The 27,658-nt window shown below is 36.8% G+C and overlaps 1 protein-coding gene across 4 annotated transcripts in view; it reads right to left on the bottom strand.

Annotated features, from left to right (window-relative positions):
* Nucleotides 1-6,270: 6,270 nt before the first annotated feature.
* The window catches only part of gart (phosphoribosylglycinamide formyltransferase), a 28,062-nt gene continuing 6,674 nt past the window's right edge, over nucleotides 6,271-27,658 (bottom strand). For 3 of the 4 annotated variants that reach the window (XM_028470863.1, XM_028470872.1, XM_028470855.1), the window contains 16 exons: nucleotides 27,027-27,152; nucleotides 25,788-25,875; nucleotides 25,163-25,248; nucleotides 24,931-25,099; nucleotides 23,450-23,681; nucleotides 22,611-22,705; nucleotides 21,591-21,700; nucleotides 21,313-21,511; nucleotides 20,519-20,770; nucleotides 19,070-19,222; nucleotides 17,834-18,037; nucleotides 15,717-15,851; nucleotides 14,603-14,733; nucleotides 14,376-14,517; nucleotides 7,715-7,830; nucleotides 6,271-6,991 (listed from right to left, as the gene is read on the bottom strand). In XM_028470863.1, coding sequence (XP_028326664.1) covers nucleotides 6,800-6,991; nucleotides 7,715-7,830; nucleotides 14,376-14,517; nucleotides 14,603-14,733; nucleotides 15,717-15,851; nucleotides 17,834-18,037; nucleotides 19,070-19,222; nucleotides 20,519-20,770; nucleotides 21,313-21,511; nucleotides 21,591-21,700; nucleotides 22,611-22,705; nucleotides 23,450-23,681; nucleotides 24,931-25,099; nucleotides 25,163-25,248; nucleotides 25,788-25,875; nucleotides 27,027-27,152 — 2,430 coding nt within the window. In that variant the 3' untranslated portion in view covers nucleotides 6,271-6,799. The remainder of the gene's footprint in view (nucleotides 6,992-7,714; nucleotides 7,831-14,375; nucleotides 14,518-14,602; nucleotides 14,734-15,716; nucleotides 15,852-17,833; nucleotides 18,038-19,069; nucleotides 19,223-20,518; nucleotides 20,771-21,312; nucleotides 21,512-21,590; nucleotides 21,701-22,610; nucleotides 22,706-23,449; nucleotides 23,682-24,930; nucleotides 25,100-25,162; nucleotides 25,249-25,787; nucleotides 25,876-27,026; nucleotides 27,153-27,658) is intronic. The other variant, XM_028470882.1, reaches the window with a different exon arrangement.

Raw genomic sequence — 27,658 nt, 5'->3', positions numbered from 1 at the left:
TAGGGGACGGATCTGGATAAGCATAATGCTTTTTTCCGTCGCCCTTTCCGGCATGAAAAAGGACAAAAAAAAAGGACAAAAAAAGGACAAAAAAAAAAAAAAGGAAAAAAAACAATGATGTGATTTTGCTCTGAATGTCAAATGAATTTCTGTGAATGCAACCATGTCGGAAATGAACTGAATAAATAAATAAATAAAATAAAAAATTCAAATACCAAAAAAAAAAAAAAAAAAAAAAAATACAGTTTCAAGAAGGTGAAGAAACCTGCAGCAGCGGCCAAGAAAGCGGCCGCCAAGAGTCCCAAGAAGAGCCCCAAGAAGGCAGCGAAGAAGCCTGCAGCTAAGAAAACTCCTGCTAAGAGGGTAGCCAAGCCCAAAGCCAAGAAGAAGTGAACATCTCTACCATGGTTTATCACCTACAAAGGCTCTTTTAAGAGCCACCACTTTGTCTGCTAAGAGCTCCTGTTTCCTGATCATGAGATAAATGTCATTCATTTAAATATATCACAATATAAGAACATATTCATACATTCTATAAATTAAAAAAAAAATGCGAAAATATTTGCTCAAATAAGTCTAGTTTCAGAGTAGATCTGCCAAAATATTTGCTTAAAAACTAAATGTAGTATAACCTTAAACATATCAAAAGATAATGTACAATGAAGTTACTTTATAATATGACCAAACAACAGTTTACAAATTAAATATGAAATTGATGCATTATTATTATTATAATTACATATACAGAGAGTATCTGTTCTCATAAATGTACTGTTTCAGAGTAGATCTGGTCAAATATGTTTGCTTAAAAAGTAAATGTAGTATAACCTTAAAAGTATGAAAAGATTATATAAAATGAAGTCATTTTATAACTAGATCACACTAAAGTTTAACTTATTTATTATCATTATTTATTTTTAAATTGTAGTATAAATGTCACAAAAGTGACAATTTCTGAACACCAGCTTTCTAAAATTATTATTAAGGTAAAAACGACGCAAAAAGCTATTATTTCAGAGCAAAACGGTTGTATAATGCAGTAGAATCCTAAAAGCGTGCAAAGATAAATATGACCACACATGAGCTTTATTTCTTTATTCTGTCAATAATAAGAAAACTAATATATTCAAATTGGAGTATAATAATCACAAATTCTACTGTTTCGGAATATTTAATTGCTTAAAATATCACTGCTGTCAATAAGTTTAATCTTTTCTTCTAAGATGAAATGCATATAAGAAAAGATTGCAACAAACACAAACAATAAAAATAGAAAAAAAAAAAATAGAAAAAAAATAGGGAAAAAAAAACCAAAGGGAAAATCTGATATTCCTTTAATGGATTGCTTTTGATTATTAGTCTAAGACCATCTTAGTAATATCAATAATATTAATTTTGCTGTACTTTGTGTATAATAACAATCTGAGCTGGAGACTCACATCAGGGAGCAGCACAGTGACCCAGCAAAGGCTACTACCCTGGGATCCCCAGGGTATGTTCCTCGCCCAGCCCCGCCATCCTTCCTGTTCAATACTGCTCTCCCGAAACTCAGTGAGGTAGCAGGAGTTGTCCGGAAAGCAAGAGCAGCCTCAGCGCCAGGCCACCATGGGATACCTTACAAACTGTACAAATACTGCCCAGGGGTCCAGAGGCATCTGTGGAACCTCCTGAGAGTGGCCTGGAAAAACCAAGTCATCCCTTCAGAGTGGCAAAGGGCTGTTACAGTTCTCATCCCAAAGGAGGCAAACTCCACCACCAAGCAGTAACAATTTTCTTAAATTAACAAAATATTCACCTATTTTTGGCCTATTTAGACTTGATAACAGTAAATAAGAAAAATTAGATTAATGAATAAAACTTGAAATAGGAACAAATATTCTAAAAACAAGCACATTTCACTGAAATTATGATTGTTTTATAAGAAATATGTGCTTAAAATCAGAATGTAATGTAAGACTAATGACCTTAAAATAAGAGCTTACAAAAAAAAAAGAGATATCTTTTAACACTGTTATTGTGCAAAAGCACACAAAGTCTAAAAAATGTCAAGACCAATCAGAGTGCATGAAGGAACCAATAGCCAATATTTCACATACGACATTTGTTAAAAAAAAAATCATGGAACATGAGCCACTACTTAAACTAAAAATGATGTTTGAACTGACAATCATTACACTTTCTCCATTCAGCCATAGCTTTTTTTTGTATTAAGTAGTCTAACAAATTCTCTGTTTGTAGCACAGACAGGAGGGTAGCAATGCATTTGGGATATGTGAGGTGAAAGGTGTAACAACAGCCTTTCACTGAGGTCTTCTTTGGTGAAAGTAAGCAGAGAAACACTTCCAACAGTCAGGATGTAGTTTGTCTCAGACAATCACCACAGGGCTGACAAAAGGTCTTGATTGAAGACAAGTGTTGGGATCCTCTGTTGACTAAAATAAACAATTCAATCTTCACCCAAATATATGTTTGAACAAAGTGCATCTTGATAGAAAAATTCCTTAACAATGGGGACAAACACAAAGATGGAACTACATTAAAAAAACAATTAATCTCACCTCCAAAATGTGAATCAAAGCATCACGTGGGGGTCCCAACTTTTTCAGCAGAGCTACTTTTGCGAAGGGAACATCTGAGGCAGTGCTTCCAGGACAGCAAGTGGATTATTTACTGTTTAAACATAAGGAATCATAACTGTTTTAGGCCTTTGAGTATGTGGGAACATCAGTAACAGCTAATAAATCATCCTTTCCTTGGTCCTGCAATGGTGGTCCTCCATAAAACTGCACCTGGTTAAAAAATCTCAGCCAATGTTTCTTCAGCTCCATTTTGGAATCTCAGGCTTCTCGGTCTTCTTCTTGACAGTGTTGCACCGTGCTTCTATTTGGGAGTTGTCACATTCTGAACTTTTTAAAACTGCTTCTTCACCATTTCTTAAAAACAACAACAAACTATTACTATTGGTAAATGATTAAAAAAATTATTCTTCTACAAAATGAGACTTACCCATTCAGGTGTACTAGGCGTAGACCTATCTCGCAGCATTGGGTAGTATTATATTAGACACTTAGCCATGGCAGTCAGTTCACGGGGGCCTGGGTACCGAAAATCATCCTCTGATGCTCTTTTAATTGCAATCATGCCTGTTATTGCACAAGTCTATTGGCATGGTGTATTCTTCTTCTTGTCCAACATGCTCCTTTTCAAAGTAAGCACTTCTTGCTAGTTCTAGTTCTTTGTCAGTGTATATAACATAATAATGAACCAAACATTTTTAGTGCCATTTTAGTCCCAAAACTATTTTTGTGTCTAGGTTTTGGAGAATCGAAGGGTGTTGGAGAGCAGATGACGCCGTCAGAGGAGGATGAGGAAACCAAAGGGCTGTCTATAGCAGAAGTGTCAAGAGCTGGGCGATCTGATTTTTCAATCTGCAACATAAACACAACAGACATTTGGCCTCGGTTCTGACAGTTATGAGCATCATATTTACTAAAACAATAAATACAACTCACCTCAACATCCCCATGAATAAGTTGCTTAATGTGTCTTCTTAAAAAGTGTTCTGGCCTTGGAAACAGGTCATGAAAATCCTCCTTAGTGAAGCTGGGCAACATGGCCATCTTCACACGAGCAGCTAATAAAAACAGAAACTTGAACACATATGGTAGTTATTAAAGCTAAACCAAAACATCCCAATCAATTGTATTAATAGTTGAATCACATATTTGCCTTGCAGTTACGCAGCAGATCAGTTTCTGAGCAGATACACATCCAGTGGCAATCCAGGGTTTAGTGTGCGCGCTCGCACGAAGGGGGTTCATTCTACAGCACAACAGAGGGGTATTCTATAAAGCGGGTTATATACAGTATGTAAAGGAGATGACAATTAAAACAAACTGAGTATTTTATTTTGAAAATAATCCCCCCTGTTTCCGTTGTGAGTTCACGCAACACTTTTACAACACATCAAAACAAATGAAGAAATATGGAAACGCTTGTAAAAGTGTTTTCCTATTTGCATTTTTTTTTTTTTTTTTTTTTAATAATTATGAATATTTGTTTTCAAAATTGTAAATTTGTTGTGGCATTTGTAAACGTTTCGCAATAATTTGTAAATGTGTTGCGGTCATTTGTAAAAGTTATGAAATAATTTGCAAACTACTAATGTGGTTTATCGATACATGCTTTATTAGTCGGACAGTCTTCAAATCATGAAGAAAAGTAGTCCTAACAGCATCCAAACAGTCCTCCATTAGCAGCGATGACAGTGTTGAGCACGCGGGTAACTTCCGGTTCCTGCTGGATTTGGATTGCGTGCTTCCGTTGAAGTTGCGCATGCGCAATGAGCCTGACAATGACTCTGGTACCGTCAGAGCCAATACAATCCACTTAGTCACCGCCTTTGTGTGATGGACAACGGCCCTCCTCCAATCAAGTCCTTATATTGAACGACGTTCCAAAATGACCAGAGTGGAGTTACTCTCAAACTACGCCGGTTGACGTAGAAAGCGCTTTTTTCACAACTCAGCAAACGTTTCATTCAGAGTTGATCTTTCAACATTGTATCAGTATTCATGCATCAACACTTTTTCACCAGTTAATTGATCAGCAGTGTTTGGATGTTGCAACAACATTATTTTTCTATTGATAGCTTCTATTGATTGTTCATTTGATGGACTGCTTTTGATTATTAGCTTAACACCATCTTAGTAATATCAATAATATTAAGGTAAATTCTTAATTTTGCTGCACTTTGTGTATAATAACAATAAAAGCATTATATTTCATATAAGGATGAAAATTACTACAACATTGTAACTGTGATTCAAAACCAGGGGTACGCGTACCCCTAAGGGTACAAAAGCAAATTAATTTTAAAACAATAATATTGTGGAGTTCCTCTGAAGTGCTGGTGTTAGCATGTCTTGAATTAATTAAATAAAGATTGTTATTTGTATCCCTCTGTCCTGTGGTGTATTTCTGGCTCTTGACGTTATTGTTCAAAAAACATAATCGAGAATCGAAAAATCGAAACGGATTGAAAAATATGATCAAAACAGAATATAAAGATATCAACGGAGCACCTGATGAGACTAATTTAAACTTTTCTGTACTTCTAAATCTAAATATACATCAAAATGCATTTAAGGGCTAAAAAAGTGGATTTAACATGATATGTCCCTTTTAAAACTAATATTCAGTGTTTGCTATGTTGTTTCTCTTCTGGAGAGATCCATACATTTGACAGTCAGTTTTCATTTAAACAATATTGAACACAACATTCACATCCACTCCTCTATGGTAAACAGTTCAAATTAAACCAAAAAACATTCTAATTTTATGAATGCAAGTACACAGACACACACAAAAAGCTGTTTTACCTCTAGCTATTAAATTTGTGTCTTATGTACAAATACAACACACATTATATAACAGTATTTTACTACAGTAAGCATAAATATTACAAACATTTTTAAATCTAACCATGAGGATGCACTTTCTAATAAGACATAACGGATGAGTTGAAAATAAAATAACCCTGTTCTAAATAGGAACCATGGAGCTTTACAAAAAACTACTCCACTTTCTGATAAACACAAAGAAATGTGCCTTGTTTGACTCAAGACACTTTATTCTTACTTTAACATCAGCACTTCAATTCTGTGCTGTTTGTGTTATAATTGCAATAATCTTTGTTTGAAAAGGAGCGGGAAGAAGACTCATTGAATCCCACTCCCTTTCTCAGGAAATGTCAGCCTTTTCTCCATCTGCACGAAGACAAAGACGTAAAATTTAACTTAAAACTGCTGGAGATGATACCTTTTTTTATCAGATGAAAACATAGTGTAGACCTCATAGATCCATAAATCAAAGGTTATTTGCCCGGGGGAATAAAGGTGAGAGCTTTTTGGTGCCCATCCATAAAGTCAGCAAAATGATAGTCCATTGTTCTAGGAATCTGTGATAACCACATTTATTTATTTAGCTAAATAATATCCACAGTAATCCAGGAAGTTTATCATCATTATTTGTGTGCTATAGTATATAGTCATCTTAGAGATGTGAATCCTTGTTTTAATCAGAAATAAAATGGGTTAAAAGTGACCAAAACAGTGGTGGAAAAGGTGGTGAAATGGGATCGTAAAAATGACAGCAATTTTTAAAAAGTTGCAAATTAGAGACAGAAAAAGTGGCAAAAAGGGTTCAAAGTGTCATTAGAGGAACAATTATTTTAAACTGTCAAATAATGCGCACGACAAATGGTGAATGTGGTAATGAAATACTATGAAAAGAGGTTAAAAGTGACAGAACACGCATTGAAATTTGATGGAGAAGTGGCAGTAGTGTAGCACACACGATAGCCACGTCTCTCTGTGGCCCATCGGTGAGACAACAACTCCCATGATCCTCTTGTGTAGGTTGAGGTCAGTTGTTTTTTCTCACTGCTGTGTTTTCTCCTCCTTTCAAGTTGGAGGTTCACAGGTGGTTTTAAATAATTTAAAGTTCTCATTAACTTGTGTGGTCATATTTTCGTAAAGGACATCATCTGCAAGACGGTCTCATCTGGTAATTGAAACAACTTTTTTTGCACGTATGAGATCACACAAACTCATTGACTAACGCTTTATTTTTACACATATATGCCTACATCAGACTATTAGCATTTTTATTACGTAGATATAAGAGGAATGTTACTAGTTTTAGCTGTTGTTAACCAGTTTAAAGTCTTTTTTTATTTTGCTAATATCAGATCACACAGACTCATTCACTAACAGTTATTTATACACGTACGCCCGTATCAGTAGTTTTTTCCCCAGACAATGCGTCCGTCCTCCCCCAGCCTCACAGACCCACTGCACACCAGCTCCATAGCAACAGGAAACGCTCTGTGTTCTGCTGCTCTGATCCTTTCACACAGACTCTCCTCTGTGTCGCTGCTCAGCACCTCCACAGCTTCCTGTACGATGATGGCTCCTGCATCTACCTCCTCCTGTAAAACACACAGCATTAGCATCACATTAATTCATGTTTTGTTAACATGCAACTGTTGCGTGTTGTTTATCTCACAGCTAGAGTTTAGATTCTTGACCCGAGCTTGGGGCGGGCTCAGGCCTCATTTTATTACATTTATACTATATTGTTGTGGTAGCAGAAATGCTAGTCGTGGGACGGGATACTGACGGCGTTCTGTTGCGTTTTGTCGTTCAGCGTTCACATTCACTGAATATTATTTGCTGATTTTGCTCATTCCTCACTTGCTGCTGGAGCGCAGGAAACAAATATGATTGCGTGCTTCAGTCAAGTCTGCGCTCCACGCACGGGCCGCCCCGGTCTGGTCTGCAATGCTGTAACGGACTGGGTTCTGTGTTCTGGTTATGTTCCACTTGTGTGTATTCAGTGGTTAACTGATGCTGAGATTCCCCATGGCCCAGAAGGCATCATGGTTACGTGTCTTTGTTTACATGTGTTCTGAGTGTTGATTGGCTGGGATGCTGGGGAAAGGGCGGGTGTAAGCAGGGAAAAGACTAGTGAACAATTCTGTTCCCACGGTATGACAGTGTAAGATGGTTCTTTGTGTGTTTGATTGTTTATTTTTGGCGTGTTGCTCCATTAAAGCCTGTAAAACTGTGATAAAGGCTCCAGTCACGTGATTACAATACTTTTTGGCAGAGCTGCGGTGCGTGTGTGCGTGCCCGATCTAAACTCTACTTACAGCTACAAAGTGGACCGTGCAGCCGCTGACCCTAACGCCCGATTGCAGAGCCTGTTTCTGGGCGTTCACACCTTTGAACGAGGGCAACAGCGACGGATGGATGTTCAGAAGTTTACCTGAAACATGAAAAAGTCCATTAATAAAACACACAAAGTACAACAGTAATGTGACTACTTTATTTTTTATTTTGTACAGATAATGTTTATTTGTGGAATGATTAGTTTGTAAAATATAGTTGATTGACTTCAGTAATGGATAAGGTGCTATAATCATTTCTAATATGGTGTCCAGACTAATTATTGAAGTAGTTAGACAGTTGTAAGAAGTACACAATAAATAAGTTTATGATAATTACCGTTTAACAATACAGAATCAAACAAATTACATTTCGTCATATCTAGATTGTACATGATGTGCAAATCAATTAAACAGAAACTAATACTAATAACATTAAATCCATAAATGTTAGATCTATACCTAACATAACACATTATTTTGCACCATATTAATTTAGTTTCTTTACAGTTTTAGAGCCTGTGTTCCTCCATCTTTATATCACATGTTTGATGATGTCACTTCCTGTAAACATCCCATTGTTTCCTATTGGAATCAAGCATTCAACAACTTTTTCAGTTAAAATGACACTTTGTGCAGCTTTTGGTTGCTCCAAATAATCAGAAAAAGCAAAAGATGACGACTTAAACCTTTAAAAAAAAAAAAATCTGTTACTGAAGCAGAGGAGAGGAAATGTCTCCCCCTTGTGGTCACAAATTTTATATCCGCATCTTTACAGCAACTAAAAGCAGCACAAGTTGTCAGTTTAACTAAAAAATCTGCTAACTGCTTCACTCCAATAGGAAACAATGTGATGTTTACAGGAAGTGACATCATCAACCACATGATTTCAAGATGGTGGAACAATATGATGCATAATAATGTGTTTTGTTAGACATAGATCTACTAATAAGTACGTTTCAAAGATTTTAGGCTATATTTGTTAAAACAGTAAAGGATTACTTTAATAGATTTGCACCTCATGTACAAACCACCGTATTTTTCGGACTATAAGGCGCACTCAAAATCCTTCAATTTTCTCAAAAATTGACAGTGCGCCTTGTAATGAGGTGCGCCTTATGTATGAAATTAACTACTGTGCTTCAACATACTGAACTGAAAAAGTGAGTGTATTGTTCTGTATTTTATGTGTTAAACCTGAACAATGTTGAGAGTTATAGTTAATGAATTGAATAAAGTTTGACTTATCTGACTATTTTGTTTCGCTTAATGTGTCTTAATAATAATAATAACAAACCGGTGCGCCTTATAGTCCGAAAAATACGGTAGATAAGAACAAAGATAATTTTGTTTAATATGATATTGTACATTTATTTTATTCTGTATTGTCACACTTTCAAGGCAAGGCAAGGCAAGGCAAATTTATTTATATAGCGCATTTCATACTCAAGGCAACTCAATGTGCTTTACATGATAAAACATTCAATTGTTTAAAATCAATAAGAACATTTAAATCAATAAGAACATTTAAAATCATCAGTAAAATCAATTAAAATCATCAGTAAAATCATCATTACATCAACAACATGACAAAAAATCTCTCTCTCAATCATATGCAGTAGAGAAAAAAAGTGTCTTTAACTTTGATTTAAAAATGTTCACATTGGATGCTGACTTCAGCTCCGCTGGCAGTTTGTTCCACTTCTTTGCAGCATAACAACTAAAAGCAGCATCACCATGTTTACTGTGAACTCTGGGCTCCACTATCTGACCTGTGTCCATAGATCTGAGAGACCTGCTGGGTTCATACCTGACTAACATCTCACTGATGTATTCTGGACCAAACCCATTCACAGATTTATACACCAGCAGCAGAACTTTAAAGTCTATTCTGAGGCTGACTGGGAGCCAGTGTAAAGACTTTAAAACTGGAGTAATGTGCTCTGACCTCTTTGTTCTGGTTAAGACCCGAGCTGCAGCGTTCTGAACCAGCTGTAGCTGTTTGATGCTCTTTTGGGGGATTCCTGTCAGAAGACCATTACAATAGTCCAGTCTGCTGGAGATAAAAGCATGGACCAGTTTCTCCTGGTCTTTCTGAGCCATTAAACCTTTCACTCTGGAGATGTTCTTTAGGTGGTAGAAGGCTGTTTTTGTGATAGATTTGATCTGACTGCTGAATGTAAGATCTGAGTCAATCAGAACACCAAGGTTTTTGACTTGGTCTTTAGCTTTTAAAGATCGAGACTCAAGATAATTGCTGACAGCAGTCCTTTTTTCCTTGTTACCAAAGACAATCACCTCCGTCTTGTCATGGTTTAGTTGAAGGAAGTTTTCACTCATCCAGCAGTTTACTTTTTCTAAACAGTCACACAACACCTCAATGGGACCATGGTCATCTGGGTTCAGTGATAGATATAGTTGTGTGTCATCTGCATAGCTCTGATAATCAACCTTACAGTTCTGTAAAATTTGTCCTAAAGGAAGCATGTAAAGGTTAAACAGAAGGGTCCAAGAACAGAGCCCTGAGGAACCCCACAGGACATTGGTAATCTGTCAGATTCAAAGTTTCCAATGCTTACAAAATAGCTTCGCTCCTCCAAGTATGACTTAAACCATTGCATTACTTTTCCATTTAGTCCAACCCATGTTTGCAATCTGTGCAACAAAATTGTATGATCTACAGTGTCAAATGCAGCACTTAGATCCAACAGAATGAGAACAGATACTTTTCCTGAATCAGTGTTCAACCTTATGTCATTGATCACTTTGATAAGAGCAGTTTCAGTGCTGTGATGAGAACGAAAACCTGACTGAAATTTATCAAATATTTTGTTGAATGTTAAGAATTGACTCAGTTGGTTGAAGACCACCTTCTCAATGATCTTGGCCATGAATGGAAGGTTGCTGATTGGTCTATAGTTAGCCAGTATAGAGGCATCCAGTGTTCTCTTTTTTAACAGCGGTTTCACAGCAGCTACTTTCAGGGATTTTGGTACGGTGCCTGATTGGAATGAGCAGTTAATTATCTGACACAAATCAGTGACAATTGACTTTACAACAGTTTTAAAGAAGTTTGAGGGTATTGTGTCAAGGCAATACGTTGATGGATTCAGCTGCTGAACAGTCTCCTCTATTGTTTTTGGGTTCACTGTAATAAACTCTAACATTGTAGTTGACTCATCCCTCAGTGGTTGAAGCTGTTCAAGCTTTTTGTGATTTTGCTGGTTTGTTCTGATGTTTGACCTTATTGATTGTATTTTTTCATTGAAATATACAGCAAATTCATTGCATTTTCCAGCTGACAGTAATTCAGGGGCTATCTGATCTGGGGGGGTTGTGAGCTTTTCAATTACAGAAAACAACGTGCGAGAGTTGTTGACATTTTTGGCAATAATTTCAGAAAAGTATTGCTGCCTTGCTTTGAACAAGCCATCATTGAATTTTCGCAGACTTATTTTGTACAGTTCTAGATGAATTTGGAGTTTTGTTGATCTCCATTTACGCTCAGCTCTTCTACAGTCAGATTTCAAATTCTGCATTATCTCAGTCCTCCTCCAAGGTGTTTTCTGTGTGTTTGGTTTTCTCTTAGTTTTGATTGGAGCCACCACATCTATGACATTACAGACGTTTCTATTATACTCATCCAGAAGATCATCAACTGTCTCAGCACTCAATGTTGGTGTCATTGCTATGGCTTCCATAAACTGTGCACGTGTTCTCATTTATGTACCTTTTCTTTAAACACACATAACTAGGGGGAACAGATGTTACAGTCTCTAGGTCAAAAAAGACACAGAAATGATCAGATAGAGCTAAGTCTCTTACATCAACAGCAGAGATATCAACACCTTTAGAGATAACCAGATCCAAAGTGTGACCTTGAGTGTGTGTCGGACCAGTCACATGTTGTGTAAGACCAAAAGTATCCATTAAAGCATACAGTTCTTTGGCAGTATTGTCCATGTTATTGTCTACATGAATATTTAAGTCACCTGTTATTATTAAAAAGTTGTATTCAGTGCATACAACTGACAGCAGTTCAGGAAACTCATCCATGAATTCTCCAGAATATTTTGGGGGTCTATAAACGACTAAAAACAGAACTCTTGAATCACCCTTCAGTAAGAATGACATATATTCAAAGGAGATAAAATCACCAAATGTTATTTCTTTGCACTGAAATATTGATTTAAAAATGGCAGCAACTCCACCACCTTTCCTGCAAGTACGACACTTATTTAAATAAATAAAGTCTTGTGGTGCACTTTCATTGAGAATAGTATTACTGATACCATCATTCAACCATGTTTCATTGAGAAATAAAAAGTCCAAGTGATGTGTCAAAATAAAATCATTAATTATTAGTGACTTGTTAACAAGAGATCTAACATTAAGAAGAGCTAATTTTAAAGACTTTACTGGAGACACTGGTGGACTTTTTGGATGACATGTTATAGGAGTCAAATTTTTATCTCTATAAAGCTTTTTGCTTTTCTTTAATTTCACAATTTTACCTGTGTTACCTGTCACCACAGGAATTAAAGAAGCTGCATTAACTCCATAGGGCCCTGACTTTTTCTGGTTGTTCCTAAAAATAGAGCTATTACAGTCTGGACCCAGCACACATCAGACCCGTGTCGCTCTAAGATGAACACAGCTGGCCTGAGGAGAAGAGTGATCCTGAGCCTGGTATCGTCGAGGAGGGATGGGTGGTGCAGATTGACCATGGTGGGGTAAAGGGTGGGGTGTTAGTCTTGTGCCAGCCAGAACCAGCTCGTTCATCTGGGCAGTTAAATCCAAGAAGGCAGGGGTAGGAGAGAAGCTGGATGAGGTGGAAGTAGGTGAATTTTGGGGTGAAGCAGGTGGGTCCTGAGATGCGGGGGTTGGGTTGACCTCTTCATTTTGGCGATTTTTATTTCTTGCTGGAAGCTCATTGACTCCATGTTCTTTCCTTGTTGTTTTGTTCTCCGATGGTACATGTTGTCCTCTGTCTTTATCAGAACTGATAGCAGTGTGACTGGTGAAGTAAAACAAGTTGGATGTGAAGAGTTTTACTCCAGCCTTGTTTAGACACAGTCCATCTGCTCTAAAAAGATGACGACGTTCCCAAAAAATAGGAAAATTTTCTATAAAATTTAGTGAAAGGGCAGCACAAGCCGAAGACAGAAATTTATTCAAAGAGTAAATCCTTGAGAATTTCAGATCTCCTTTGCGGACTGGAGGTATCGGGCCACTGATGAACACTTTAGGCTGTATACAGCTCACAGTTTTTAGCAGATGGGTAAAATCCTGCTTTAACACCTCAGACTCCTCCTTGGCTAAATCATTTAACCCAAAATGAATCACAACATTTTTCAAATGTGGGTAATCTGCAACGATATGCAAGATTTTGTCAGCCAGGTCTGATACTGTGTCATTAGGTAAGCAGATCACTTTCACGTTGCTGCTAAACATCTTCTGAGCATCTTTAACAGAAACATCTCCCACTATCAGTGTGTGAGGTTGTTGCTTTGGCCTACCCTGTCGCTTTTGTTTTCCTGAAGCACTTTCAGTCTTCACAGTTCCAGAAGGTTGTGTGTTGACCTCATTAGAGCCAGATCCTTGGTCATTCAGCAGTGGGGCGAATCGATTACCCAGTTCTACATGAAACTGGGTTTGTGACTTGGTGATACTCCTGCCTTTAGCAGATGTCCACTTTTGTGCCTGGGCAGACAAGGGAGTTGATGTTGAGGCTGCAGTCTGCGAAGCCAGTGCAGGCCAGTCCGTCTCATTATTGATATCAGGGCGCTTTGCTCGGCCCGTTAGCCTTTGAAGTGGATATGACTTTTTCTTAGGCTTAGCTCCCAGAGTATTCCAAGGAGGACTCACACCTGTTGGCTTATCAACGGGAACAGGATCCTCCCTAGGCCTGATAGCTTTGTTAGCACGGGCTGGTAGCGAGTTAGCTTTATCCACTCCGCTGTTTTGAAACAGCGGCACAGTCGTATCATTATCATATCCACAGTGTCCATTAACCTCAATGTTTACTTGTATTCCTCGCACTGTAGTCTCCAGTTCAGTAATCTTTTGGAGGAGACTGCTGTATTCTGTTGTGGAAAGAGCCATTCTTCTGCTAGTTAGCTTGCTACTTGTAGCTAGCTAGCTTTCACAGTAAATATCAAACTTAATATTTATTGTGTAATTGTTACACTGTTTAACTACTTAAATAATGAATCTGGACATCATATTAGAAACTACTATAGCACTTTATCCATTACTGAAGTCAATCAAGTATTTTTATTTTTGCACAAACTATGTTGATTTGTGGAATAAATCCTGTGGGCATCACATTAAAGTATCATTAACCCAGTGCTTTTTTAATTGTGGGGTCGCCTTAAATGTCTAAATTACTGATTAAAAAAATTATATCTGAATTAAGATACAAATTAAAACAGTCTTGAACAACTGTATTCTATATTTTTACTTTGTCGAATCAATGCAAAAAAAAGTTTGGAACCACTGGATTAATCTAATATGATCTAAAATAAGGTTTAAGGGAAAAAGTTTATGTATATATCAGTATTGATTAATATTGGAAATGTAGTTTTAGACGATATCGGTAAAGCATTAAACTTCTCCATTTGTGTGAGTGTCTGCGTTAACACACCGTTCCATTTCTTGACAAACATTCCCGTGAGAATCCTCATGAATCCAGCCAGACAAACCAGCTCCACCTTAAACTCCTCCAGTACGCGGTCGATGGTGGCGTCAAACTCAGCTCGACTCCCGTACAGTTTATGGTCCACCACCTGGTTAGAGATCACACATGGATCAATGCATGGTTTTCCACAGGTAGAACATGATGCTACAGCTAACAGATAGGTGTGTGTTTACCCGTGTCTGGATGCCTGCCAGCGACGCCCTCTTCAGACCCTGAACACCTGGTCTGTTGGAGATGACCAGTACGATCTCTGCTGAACTGGATGGACTGGAGGTCTGGTCCATCAACGCCTGTAGGTTGGTGCCTAAGATAATATAGTAAAATAATTATGAACAGAAAAAGATCTGGATTTCAGAAAACTAGTTACAGTTAGGGTGACAATGAGTCCAGAGATGTAAAGAGTAAATGATATATCCTACTATAAATTACTCAATTAAATAGTACTCAAAGTACTGGTAACTTACTTTCACCCCCGCCATGTTTATTTTTGGTCATAAATCTTGCTACAGTTCCCTTGCATACAGTAAACATCTCATATATGAAGTTAAAAAGGACAAGATGAAGTCTACCACAATTGGAACTTAATATATTTTCCACAAAATAATCTGTATTAAATCAAAAGTTTGTCAAAATGTCCAATTATTTAAGAAAAAAAAAAAAAACATACATATATGAGGGTAGGGTTGGGCAAAAAAATTATTTATGAAATTTGTAGATTAAAACTATTTTTATTTTGCAAATTCGAGTTTAAAACAAATAAAATAAAATTTCCTACCACAGTTTTTCAACTTTTTTGCGTTCCGTCCTTGTGGGTTGCCACAGCGCTCACACAGCCAAATTTATTCGCACTATGCTGAGATGCTATGGGAAGAGTTTTTTTTTTTTGTTTTTTTTTAATTGCAACGTTATATGTTATAAAGTATGTAGTTATCTGTTTGCTTAAACCTGGGTTAAAGCTTGAAACAACTGAATGACAGAGCCTTATTTACCTTTTATTTTGGGATTTTTCTATGCATTTTAACTCTTGAGGACCATCACAGCAATAAAGTTGCACTTTTGACAATATATCTGATGTCTGCAGTCATTTTTTATGAGTATTTTCAAATGCATAATAAAGGTGATCTCTCTTGGTTATAAAGAGAGAAATTAATTCTTAAACCTTATTGACAATAACCACCTATTTATTATATTACAAGTTAGATTCAAGAAAACATAGAGTACTTTTTGAGTATGTCAATGTTCGGAAATGAAAATATGGTGACTATAGTTGTGTTTAACCAGTCCTACCTGTGCCAGAGATGAGGACGCCCACTCTCCTCCTCCTCCGGTCACCGTTCTGTTTGATCTTCAACTCATGACTGGAGACGTTTCCATCACTCAACAGTCCCTGCTTCAGATTACAAACCAACACAGGTTCAGATCCTGTGTGAGAAAAAGTGGACAATTGTTAGGAATCATCACGTGGAATACGCGATGGCACTACAGCAGATGCCTCAGCAAATCTAAAAATATGAGGTTCTGTAATGTATATTTTTATTCTAAATTGATAATCACACTGAATATTACCAGCAACTCACAAAACAACATAAACACACATGAAGTGTATCAAAGTATTTAACATCTCGATATTAAATGGTTTATACTCTTTTGAACAAAGGTTAACTGTTTCAATACATCATAGTAAAGAGCTTAGAGGCCTCCATTTTTTGTCAGTGCACCATTCAGGTATATTCAAACTTGGGGGTCAAACAACAAGCTCCCTGTTTCACTGATTTAGAGGTTGACTTTCTCTCAGACTATTTCTAGAGCAAGGTAATTCCATATATGGTGATGAGCTAAGGTGACCCTGTAGGCTGACCATTCTCTTGTCTACATAGGCACTCGTTTGCTGGGAAATGTTTTCGAGTTTGCAGAGATTCCCATGTTTGCAATGATCTGGCCAGCAGCTCTCAGCAGGTTTTGACACCCTGCTTTTGGACTCTGATTGTACAATAAATGTCATAATATTTGCAATTCAGTTGTCCCAAACATTTCTTCCGAACCACCTATTTTTGTCATCACCATCCACACCACCAGATGCAACACACAAAATAAGATACAAAAGGATACTGAATAATAAAAAGAACAGACAACAACAAAATACAGAAAACGACACACACAGACACACTAAATGAGAGAAAAATACACAAGATCGATACAAAACACCACCAAACACCCACACACAGAATAATCTAAATACATATGAGAGATGTAGTAAATTAACCATTTCTAAATATTTATTTTCACTGAAACATTAGGAAAAATGTTTTTAAATGTTGCAGAGATTTGGTCAGTGGTATGGTACGTTATATATAATATGATTTATTTTCAAAAATCCAAGGTGGATTGTTGTAAAACATGACAATTGTTACATTTTACACGTTTCACGATCAGATAAAAGTTGTATGTTAGTGGCTAGTAAAATAGGAACATTTATGAAATGCAGCAAAAATGAAACAATTGCTAAATAAATACATTGAATAAATAAATACAGAGTGTTAGTATTAAATTAACCACCTTTAAATGTTTGATTTCAAAGAAACATTGTGATACATGTTTTAAAGTGTATTTAGTAGTGGTATGTTACAAAATGCTATTTTCTAAATGCAAATGCTGCATTTTTATATATTTATATTTAATTTTTTGTTCTTCTTTGTCCGCACATGCTGTCAAGGTCGTTTGGGAGTTGATTTACCTAAACAAACATCCAACTGGCTAAAGCAGATTTTAGTGCTTCCTTTTCCTACACAGTATGTGTGATGTTACTGACTGGATAAACTTTATTTATTTTTTAATATCTGTTTATTTTATTTATTTATAAACTGTCCTGTTAAGTTCAGAGAGTGTTTAAGAAGTGCAGTCCACATGTTTAATGAAACGTGAAGCTAGTTAGATATGCCACAGATTTGTTTGCTTTATTGTAGTAATCTGTGCTTTAAAATTTTATATTTTATATTTATTTTAAGTTTAACTACATCAGAAATTGTTTATTATGAAAAAAAAATAATCACATTTTAGATCGCAATCGCAATATTGAGGAAAAAAAAAAAATCGCATATTATTTCCCAAAATCGTTCAGCCCTAGTATGTTATATTTATATATTTATATATATATATATATATATATTTTTTTTTTTTAAAGACAAGGTGGATTTTTTATGCCTTACCTCCATTTTGCACTTTTTTATGCCTTACTATTACTAAAATGAGATTCTTTCAAATGTGTTATCACTCATTATTTCCACATAATGCTCTATAGGTATTTCTTTACAGAATTCAGAGTAAAATGTCGTAGTCAGACACAAGGGGGGAACTAAAGCCCAAAAAAGTTTGGTAACCACTGACAGAGGAACAAAGCTTCTCACCAGGTTGTTTGCGAGCCAATGAACCGACGATCCACGCCTCTTCGTGGGCTTTGATCTCACGGAGAACCCTGGGAGCGTCCACCGAGGACACCACCAGCACCGCCCCCAGTCCACAGTTAAAGGTACGGGACATTTCTTCCTCGCTCAGACCGCCTTCTTTATGGAGCCAGGAAAACACTGGGGGGATGCTCCACTGACTGGCATCTGGTTCACACACACGCACACACAAACTCTGTAAAATATATTCCTGGAACACTTAAGATATTAAAAGTTTACTTTAGTAAACAAATGTAATATTGCATTAGAAGAGTATTAGTGAGGAACATGTTTTCTGCATGCAAGCTAAGTTTGAGAGGGGCGGAGGAGCTTGCACGCACGTGCATTAAACCAGTGTTTCTCAAATGGGGGTATGTGTACCCCTAGGAGAACGCAATGGCACTACAGGGGGTACTTGAGAGAGAATGGAAAATTAAACTAATAAAGTCAGTCTTGGTCCCACCCCAGACGTGAGATGACTGGAAATGATACAAACTAAACTATAGAAATTTATCTTTTTCAGAGCCACAAAATTTGTGTTTTTCAAACTTGGGATCGGGACCCCAAGTGGGGTCGCCTGCAATTTTTGAAAAAATAAAATACATTTTTGAAATGTTTTAATTATTTTTTATATATATATATATATATATATATATATATATATATATATATTTTTTTTTTTTTTTTTTTCAATTAAAACAATCTTGAACAACTGTATTTCTGTACTTTCATTTTGTGAAATATAAATCTAGTTGAACTAAAATGCAGTAAAAAATAAATAAAAAAATAAATGTAGATATCCTTAATTGTGTATGATTGTTTTATTTAGCAATAAAACTAAAATATAAATACGTATTTATTTTTAAATAATCATTTTTTTCTTTTTGTAATCGCAGAGTTTAATAATCAAAATTGCATTTCGATTAACTGCACAGCCTTATTCCCAAACAGGGGTGCTGGAGCACATTGCGGGGGGTACTTGGAAACATTCTTAGTTTCTTTTTAGGCAAATTTTTGGACAAATTCACCACAAACTAACAGTACAATTGCCCAATAACATACTATAATATATACATATATATTCCACTCAATGTTTTGAATTTGTAGATCAATGTTCACAGTTAGGGGGTACACGGGACAAAAAAGATTGGGAGCCACTGCTCCAACACACACACATGTAGGTCTGTTCTCCTGTTGTACCTAAATGTGCCGTCAGCTCCTGAGGCAGGACTCGTGGTAGATTCTCCAATAAACCTCCACCTGTGATGTGGGCGTAGGCTTTAACAGCGCCGCTGCGTAGGAGCGGCAGCAGCAGACGGCTGTAGATCTTTGTCGGAGTGAGGAGAACATCACCTGGAAAAAAAAAAAATACAGAAGAACCATCTTACAGTTTTATGTACAGTTCTATACATATGTAATATGTTATAATTATTAGAATGTTTAATATCAAGCGTTCCCACATTTTACATTTAAAAATATATATAAATCTAGGGGTCTACTGACACAAAAAGGGCTCAGACGCCCACACAATAAATATTAAAACCTATATTTTCAGTTCATTTGTTTAAGTCTGACAAAAAAAAACAAAAAAAAACTTAAATCAGTTTAAAAATATTTAACATGTTGCTTATATGCCCAACATAAAAAACATTCAAGTTAACTTTTCCAACAGTACATTTGAGTTGCCTTTTTTCTAATAATGCAAAAAAAAATATCTATATATATATATATATATATATATATATATATACACACACACACACTTTTTTTTTTATATACAACATTTAACAAAAAACACAAACATATTTCTACTGCTTCACATAACTCTCTAAAATATATTGTGACATTTTCCTTTTGAAATTAATCATTGATTAGGAAGCCTGACAAGGATAGGAAAGAAATAAGATAGACAGATAGATACAGTAATTGTTTTTAGTGTATTTTACAGCTGATTTAGGACCCGTTATCATAAGAGATGCTAACAGAAAGCTAACACAAGAGGATGGTTAACTTTTATGAGGTTTTTTATTTCAGGCTCAGTAAATTATTTTTACTAATTGAGAACGTGATTGGAATTGACTTTCTGAGGATAAAAAAACAATTGTAGAAAAGACCTTTATTCGCAAGGAAAAAACATTACTAAATAAAAAAACAGAATACATGTAACCTGTTGTAATGATTGGCTGTTATTTAAAAAAAAAAACTGTTACGTCTTCTTTTAAATTTATATAAAATAAATGACCCATTATTTCAGCCACTGCTTGTTGCAGAAAAACTTAAAATTGACACTAAAACCTGAAAACATTGAGCAAATATATCTCGAGTCATTGTCAATCTTTATACAAAACTACGGTACGCCAGTTAAGTCAACTATTCATTAGCATGGATGGCTATGATGTACACTCTCCCGCGCCCCGCTCAAAAAAAAAAAAAAGGTGCAACCAATTGAAAAAGTTAGTCGCACCAGTGCCACCACTGGTAAAGTTAGTGTAGAGCCCTGCCCTATGAGATCACGTGTCATTAGTGCTGCATTAATAGCCTACAAGAAAAATAAGAAGAAGAACTCCTGCAATTACAATTTATTTTGGCAATTTTCAATTCCCAAAATACACTATAAGTGTAATTAACCCCATTCCTAAATAAACATACCAAGAGTCTGGCCCGGTTTCCCAAAGGGGGCGTTAGAGCTGTAGCTGAGCTGAACTTTCTCCAGGACTTTACGGACCAGGCTGAACCCGTTGCTGTGAATCCCAGACGAGGCCACTCCTATCAGCTGATCTCCCTCAGTGACGTCCTGCAGCCTCGGCAGCAGCGCTCCTCGCTCTACAGCACCCACGCAGAAACCCGCCAGGTCGTACTCTCCAGGAGCGTAGACGCCCGGCATTTCAGCCGTCTCACCGCCTGTGGGAGACATTGGGCAAAGATTAGAAATAAGACGTAAAACTAAGCGATTATCGTATTTTCCGGGTCTATTGAACACACCGCTTTATTGGCCACATTCCAATAATTTAGCAATTTTTAAAGAATAGTTCACGTATTGGCTGATGAATGTGCAGGTAGGTGGGCTGCTATTGTGGTTCCAACACTTTCTTCACAATTATTTTTCCAAAATATTTTACCAAATTTCCACCACTTAGTTTTTAGCCGTTAACGTTAAGATCTATTAAAGACCAGAGCGCTAAAATGGGCGGGCCTTTCCAGTTTCTATCAGAAACCGGCTGATTTTTACTTTATCTTGAGTGTTTCAGCACTGTGTGTGTGTGTGTGTGCGTGCGCTCCTGATGAACTTAACGCAGTGACTTATGCAACTTTATGCAGTTTATTATTTCCTACTATTAAAAACTGGCGGAGATATCTTACATTTTAAACCTTATTCTACTTTTTGTTCGCGCTCCCCGCTTCACCAACTTATTACCGCTATTTGATTTTTAGATATATCTTACCCAGCAGGGCACAGCCAGACATCTCACAGGCCTTTGCGATGCCACCGACCACAGCGGCAGCCACGTCCACCTCCAGTTTACCACAGGAAAAGTAGTCGAGAAAGAATAGAGGCTCCGCCCCCTGAGCCAAAACGTCATTCACACACATGGCCACGAGATCTTGACCCAGGCCGCCGTGCTGCTTACAGGCCTGTGCAATCTGAACATTGAAAAAGCAAACGTTTTATTAAAGACTTAGTTTGCGTTTCCTTTGAAATATTCAAATCCTGTTGAATCACCTTGAGCTTGGTCCCAACCCCGTCCGTCCCTGAAACCAGGATGGGGTCAACGAAACCAGCAGCTTTCAGGTCAAACAGCCCCGCGAAGCCCCCGAGCTCTGCATTACAGCCTGGGGATAAAAATCACTGCTACTGAGGCTTCATTGGTTATCAATAACAAATCAATTACACATCCTGCTTCTCGTTTTCAACTATCCAGGTTCAATTCCAAGTACTGAATGACCAAAAGTAGTATTAACCAATATTAATATTAAGTATGGCAGTCCATTGGACAGTTGATAAATAAATTTGAGAAATTTTTAATACATACTGCGTGTATGTGTGTGTGTGTATATATATATATATATATATATATATATATATATATACACTCTCGATCATGTGTCTAACTCAAGGCCTGGGGGCCAAATTCGCCCCTTTACAGCATCAAATTTGGCCAGATCGAGAAAGTAAAAATGATCGCTAAAACATGAAACATTTGGAAAATTACAAACTAATTGAGTTGTAGATATCGCAGCCCCTCCAAATGCAAAAAACTCAATCCACAATATTTGTAGAGCTCAGTTTTCCACGTCTTACATCACATGACGGCAGTCATTTTTAAGAGGAAATTGTTGGAAGAACTACATTTTTCCAAAATCTGGCAAAATTTCCTTAAATTATTTCACAAATTTTCCCCAGAATAAGAGAAACTGAAGTGTAGGTCGTGCAGGGACTGTTATACTCACATACTTTATCATTTATATGTGGAAGTGCAAACCAGGGCAAATTGTTTATTTTTGGCCCACTGTTAACTACTGTACGTGTGTGTGTGTGTGTGTGTAAGCCACAGAACTGTAACAAACTTTCCCTAAATTATGGAATTTTCCCAGTTTTGCTTGTGTATGACATGTAATTGACCATTTAAATTGAATTTTCATGTCAATTACAAACACATTGATCGAAACTCAATTTCCATTTACAATGTTAATGCAAGTTCTGAATTAATAGAATTATGAGTTTTGGTTAGGTTGCAGTTACCAGGTCGAGACGTGGCCTTTGCCAGAGGTTTGATCATTTCCACCAGCTTGTTACCAGCAGCTATGTCCACTCCACTGTCCTTATAGGTCAGACCTCTGTCAGAAACACACACACAGCCAGGCTCAGTTACATTTTTCACTTACAATTACCCATGTTCAATTATGATTAGTTACCAGCATTTTTTCCCCAAGTACAATAATTTTTTATCCTCAGAAAGTCAATTACAATTATTAAAGGTCAATTATAATCACAATTACTGAGCCTGAAATAAATAACCTAATAAAAGTTAACCATCCTCTTGTGTTAGCATCTCTTGTGATAAATGGTCCTTAATCCACTGTAAAATACACTAAAAACATCTAATTTATTTCCTCTATATTGGTAATAGGCTACCCAATTAATGAAAATATAGATTTTTTTTTTAAGTGATAAAATGTGGGAAAGCTTGATATTACACATATTTTAATAAATGTTAACTCCATATGTGTAGAGCTGTACATAGAACTGTAACATGGCTCCCCAGTTTTGCATTCAATCAACAACTTTTATAGAACATTCATGGCAATTACAATTACAAAGTGAATTATCTAAACTCACGTAGAATTTAATTACAAGATTTTTATTATATATTTATTTTTTTGCAATTACGCCATAATTGTAATTAACTATCAATTATGCGATTACAATTAGAATTGACCCCATCCTTGCATACAACAAGCATACAAATCAGCATAAAACAAAATTAAAACCACACTGTTGTTATCAAAACGTTGTTTATTCATCAAAGGGTTTGCAAAGATATCAAATCTAGTGTTTCCAGCCCTGAGTCTCACACACACCTCTGACGCTGCAGGTGGGCGATGGCTCTGTGGCCGATGTCGCGGCGGAACACGGCGCCCGGGAACCCCACGGCCGCCACGCCATGATTGGCCGCTTGCAGCGCGGCTTCGAATGACGGCCTGACGGCGGTGACCGTGAGGACTCGCCCCCCGCTGGAGACCACCCTGCTGTCCTTCATGGTAGTGCCAGCGTGGAAAACCTGCACACCCATGTCCTGGACTTGGGTCAGACCTGATGGGAAACAAAGTGAGAATCATGATAAGGCAGAACATCTAGAAGCCATATTTCTATATTTAACCCTCGGGGTACCTTTACAAAAAAGTTACACTCTTTGAGCTTTGGTACCAAAACAGTACCCACCATAAAAATGTTGTATATAAATATTTTTCCCACTTTTTTCAGATTAGATCTTTTAAACAACTTCAGACCTAACCATAAATATAAGATTGTCATTATATTTCTGTATTTTTCTTAATGTTTTTATGCCTTTTCTGTCATAAAAACACCAAAAAACACAAAATATGCTTTTTTTTTCAAAAATAATGTGCAAAGTAGAACATGCTGCACTTAATTATTTATTTATTTAGCTTTTGTCCTGTCAGTTGTTGCAAGTTATTTTTAGAATACTATTTTTACATTTAAATATCCACAGATCTGCTGCATTTGAACATTTTTAATTTTTTTTGCTCTACAAGGAAACTTTTTACATATTACATTATTGGTTGTTTAAGATGTTTTATTAGTTTGTCCAGTAGATTATTATTATTATTATTATGATTATATCTAGCCCAAACCCTGGGATTTTCTTTTTTTTTGTAAAACCAAAATACTGCTGTGCACTTTATTTTTGTCAATGAGCTCCAAACAGGTCTGCAGTGGAACCTGATGGACACATTGATTTTTTTATTTTATTTAGTTTTTAAAATATGAAAAATGAAAGACTAAAGGAAATAATATAGTTTAGTAATTTGGACAGCATTGTTCTAAACTTTTAATTTATATTTGAGAAAACTACCTCATGTGCAGTTAAAACAACACGTTTGTATTGTTTCACAGGTATTGTTCAATGTTTTACAATAAAATAAGTTTGAAACATTCAAGATGTATGGTGTCAGTTGTGAACAGCCAAAATTGTATTAAGTTTAAAAAAAAAATAAAAATAAAAAATTGGTGATCGGCCAGAAAATTGCAATCGGTGCACCCCGAGTTTTGGGGAAAACCACTTTCATATGTCAGGATAACAATATATCCAAAATATGTGGTTGTAATGTGAATAAATGTCGGTACATTTTATATCTTCTGTTCTACATATCTGGCAATTAAAGGGATCATGAAATTATGAACATGACAATAAAATAGAACTCCTGTCTAAAGTTTAAACAATTATGTTTTAAACTGACTGATCTATTCAGAGTTTAAAACACTGATTACGCAGAAGGTACACGTTTGGTCCGCCCTGAGGGTTAAATGAGCATCTCACCTCGGATCTCAACACCTTTCTTATAGGAACCAGGATAACCATCACTGGCCATCACCACAGTCACTGCAAAGCTGTCCTGGTGCCACAAGGGGGCGCTGCAGGCCAGTTTACCATCCATTGTGTTCACAATCACTTCATAGAGGTCGCTTTGTAACAGAGGAAGCAGCACCTGCACAAACAGCAGCCACAGTCACACACAAATATCCCCCTGAGTATCCACTGACACACACACCTCACACTCGGGGTCTCCAAAGCGACAGTTGAACTCCAGCACCTTTGGTCCCTGCTGAGTCAGCATGAGCCCAGCGTACAGCACACCTGAGAGCAGCACGATACACACACACGCGTAAAAAGAAATATTCACCGATATATCGTGATATTTCACCACGCCATTATCGGATCAATCTGAAAATGTGTTCAAATCAATTTTTTAATCATGTTTTTTTAACAAAGAAAAATGAAATTTGACATTTAAACATACCACTTGTTTTTTATATTTGTATTTGAAATACAGTTAGTTACCACTTCCTTGTTCTAGCACATTTAAAAAAAAATAAATAAATAAATAATTTTTATCAACAAACAGCTGCACAATAGGTGCCACTTTTGGCTTTTTGTCCAATAAGGGACAGCACGTGTGAGTGAGTTCTGTAGTGTGGCTAGTTTAGGTGAAGATCTGGGTTAGAACGCACTCAACAATTGATCTGCTTTCCTGAGAATAAGTGAAAGCAGCACCTCCTCAAACAAGCATTTTGATACATAATAAGCTATAAAAACACGTATAAGGATATATTGCCCAGCCCTACAATATGATGAATACGATCTCAATGATCAAACCGAGGCTCTGCAGCACTCACCTACATACGGCATCCCTTCCTCCCTCATCCCGTCCACAGTTCTCTGCAGGACCGTCTCTCTGATCTTCTGCAGCATCTCCTCACCAACCTGAGAACAATCACAGTCTCATTAAAAACCAAAGCTAGTCAATAGCAGTTCAGTGATTGGTCGGTTCTGGTTAGGAACAATCAAAAGAAAATACGCTAAAAGTTCACAATTACAATAAAAGGTTTAGAGACGAATGGGCTGATCTATCTGGCTGAGATATGGACTTTTTTTCGATATATTTTTTTATATTTAGCACTTTAGAAAAGCCATTATAGCGGAACTAAGTAACTTTCGCTTAGCGCTCCCCCTAAAGGACCCTTTTGGTTATGTCACTGTCACAAACACTCAACACCCCCAAGGCAGCAGCTCCTCCCTCCTGCTTCATTGAGACTGGCAGCGGGAGACTTCCTAAACAAAATTAAAGCAGTTAATCTTGAATAAGCGTATACATACTGCGTCAACTCATCCTTTAGTAACTCAGTCAGTTGATCATTTATGCCGTAAAAACGGTGCTGGTTATGACAAGGAAAGTAATAGAAGTTTATTTCTTCGGTCGTTATAAACATTTTGAACACGTCAAGTCTCTCCTGGCTGATCACGCACCCCCGATCACCCCATAAACACTTATATTACCCTCAGAAGGGCTACGAGAAGGATTTATTAAGGTGAAAAAGTTACTTAGTCCTGCTTTAAAGGAAAAAAGAACATAAAAAACATCCATTCGGACGGATGTATGAATATACAACAACAACAAAAAGTAATATTAATAAAGCATGTGCAAGGGAGAGGTATAAGCAGCCAATAGGCTTACAAATAAAAAGCTGATCTAATAGTATAAGGATATAATATAATCAAATATCTTTATCCTAACCACTTTTCAGGTTACCGTTTCATTGTGTATTTTAAAATATTTTGTGAACTTAATTACTAGATATTTTAAATTAAGAAAAAAGCTTGAAATAGTTTTAACAATATTTAATAATAAGGTTTACCTATAAACGTACCTTAAATTCTGTCCTAGATTTTAAGTAAGTAATAATCCAAACAATTTTTTTTTTTTCAGATGCAATTACATCTACCCTTTTTTTTTTTTACTTAATTAAATGTTTTAAAATATTGGTATCTGTATTGTGCAGCCCAGTTATAAAGGGTGAAACAAGGAGGAGAACTACCAGACTTTACTCATACAGGATGCTTCTCCTTCTCTGTACCTGAGGGGTGGGACAGTAGGCCCCCATTCCACCCGTGTTTGGTCCCAGGTCTCCGTCTTGTAGTCGCTTGTGGTCCTGCGCTGGAGGCATGGGTGACACCGCATGGCCGTCGCTGAAGCACAAACACTAAAGTCCCAGCAGGAGGAGGAAGAGGAGGAGCATCTTTTGAGATAATGTAAAAATCTTACTTTAAAGGAGACATATCAGCCATTTAAATCCTTCCTTTTTACATATAAATCATACAGTTGTGGTCTATATAAAGCGGAACTGCAATGCTTGGGTCTGAATTCCTCATTATTATAGCTCCACAGGCCCTTTTTCTCCCCCTTTTCTGATGTGCTTCTGAGAGCAACTCGTTTTGGTGCTGTCTCTTTAAATGCAAATGAGACACTTCATACCCCGCCCCCTCTTCAGGTTACAGAGGTGACACTTGGTTCAACGCCACCCTGTTCGGCCATTTTTGTAGTTTGATAGAAGAGATACGATTATGTAGCGGCGCAGAAACTGTTTATTCACACATTATTTACAAAATGTCAATGGACAGACTTGTCCATCCAGCCTTACATGTTTGAGCCAGAGTCTGACCCGGCGGAGCGAGATGAAAATGAAGATGATGAACCTGCAGAACCCTA

Source organism: Gouania willdenowi, chromosome 2, assembly GCF_900634775.1.
Source record: "Gouania willdenowi chromosome 2, fGouWil2.1, whole genome shotgun sequence".
In the NCBI taxonomy this organism is placed as follows: Eukaryota; Metazoa; Chordata; class Actinopteri; order Blenniiformes; family Gobiesocidae; genus Gouania; species Gouania willdenowi.
This window is presented reverse-complemented; position numbering and strand designations above follow the sequence as displayed.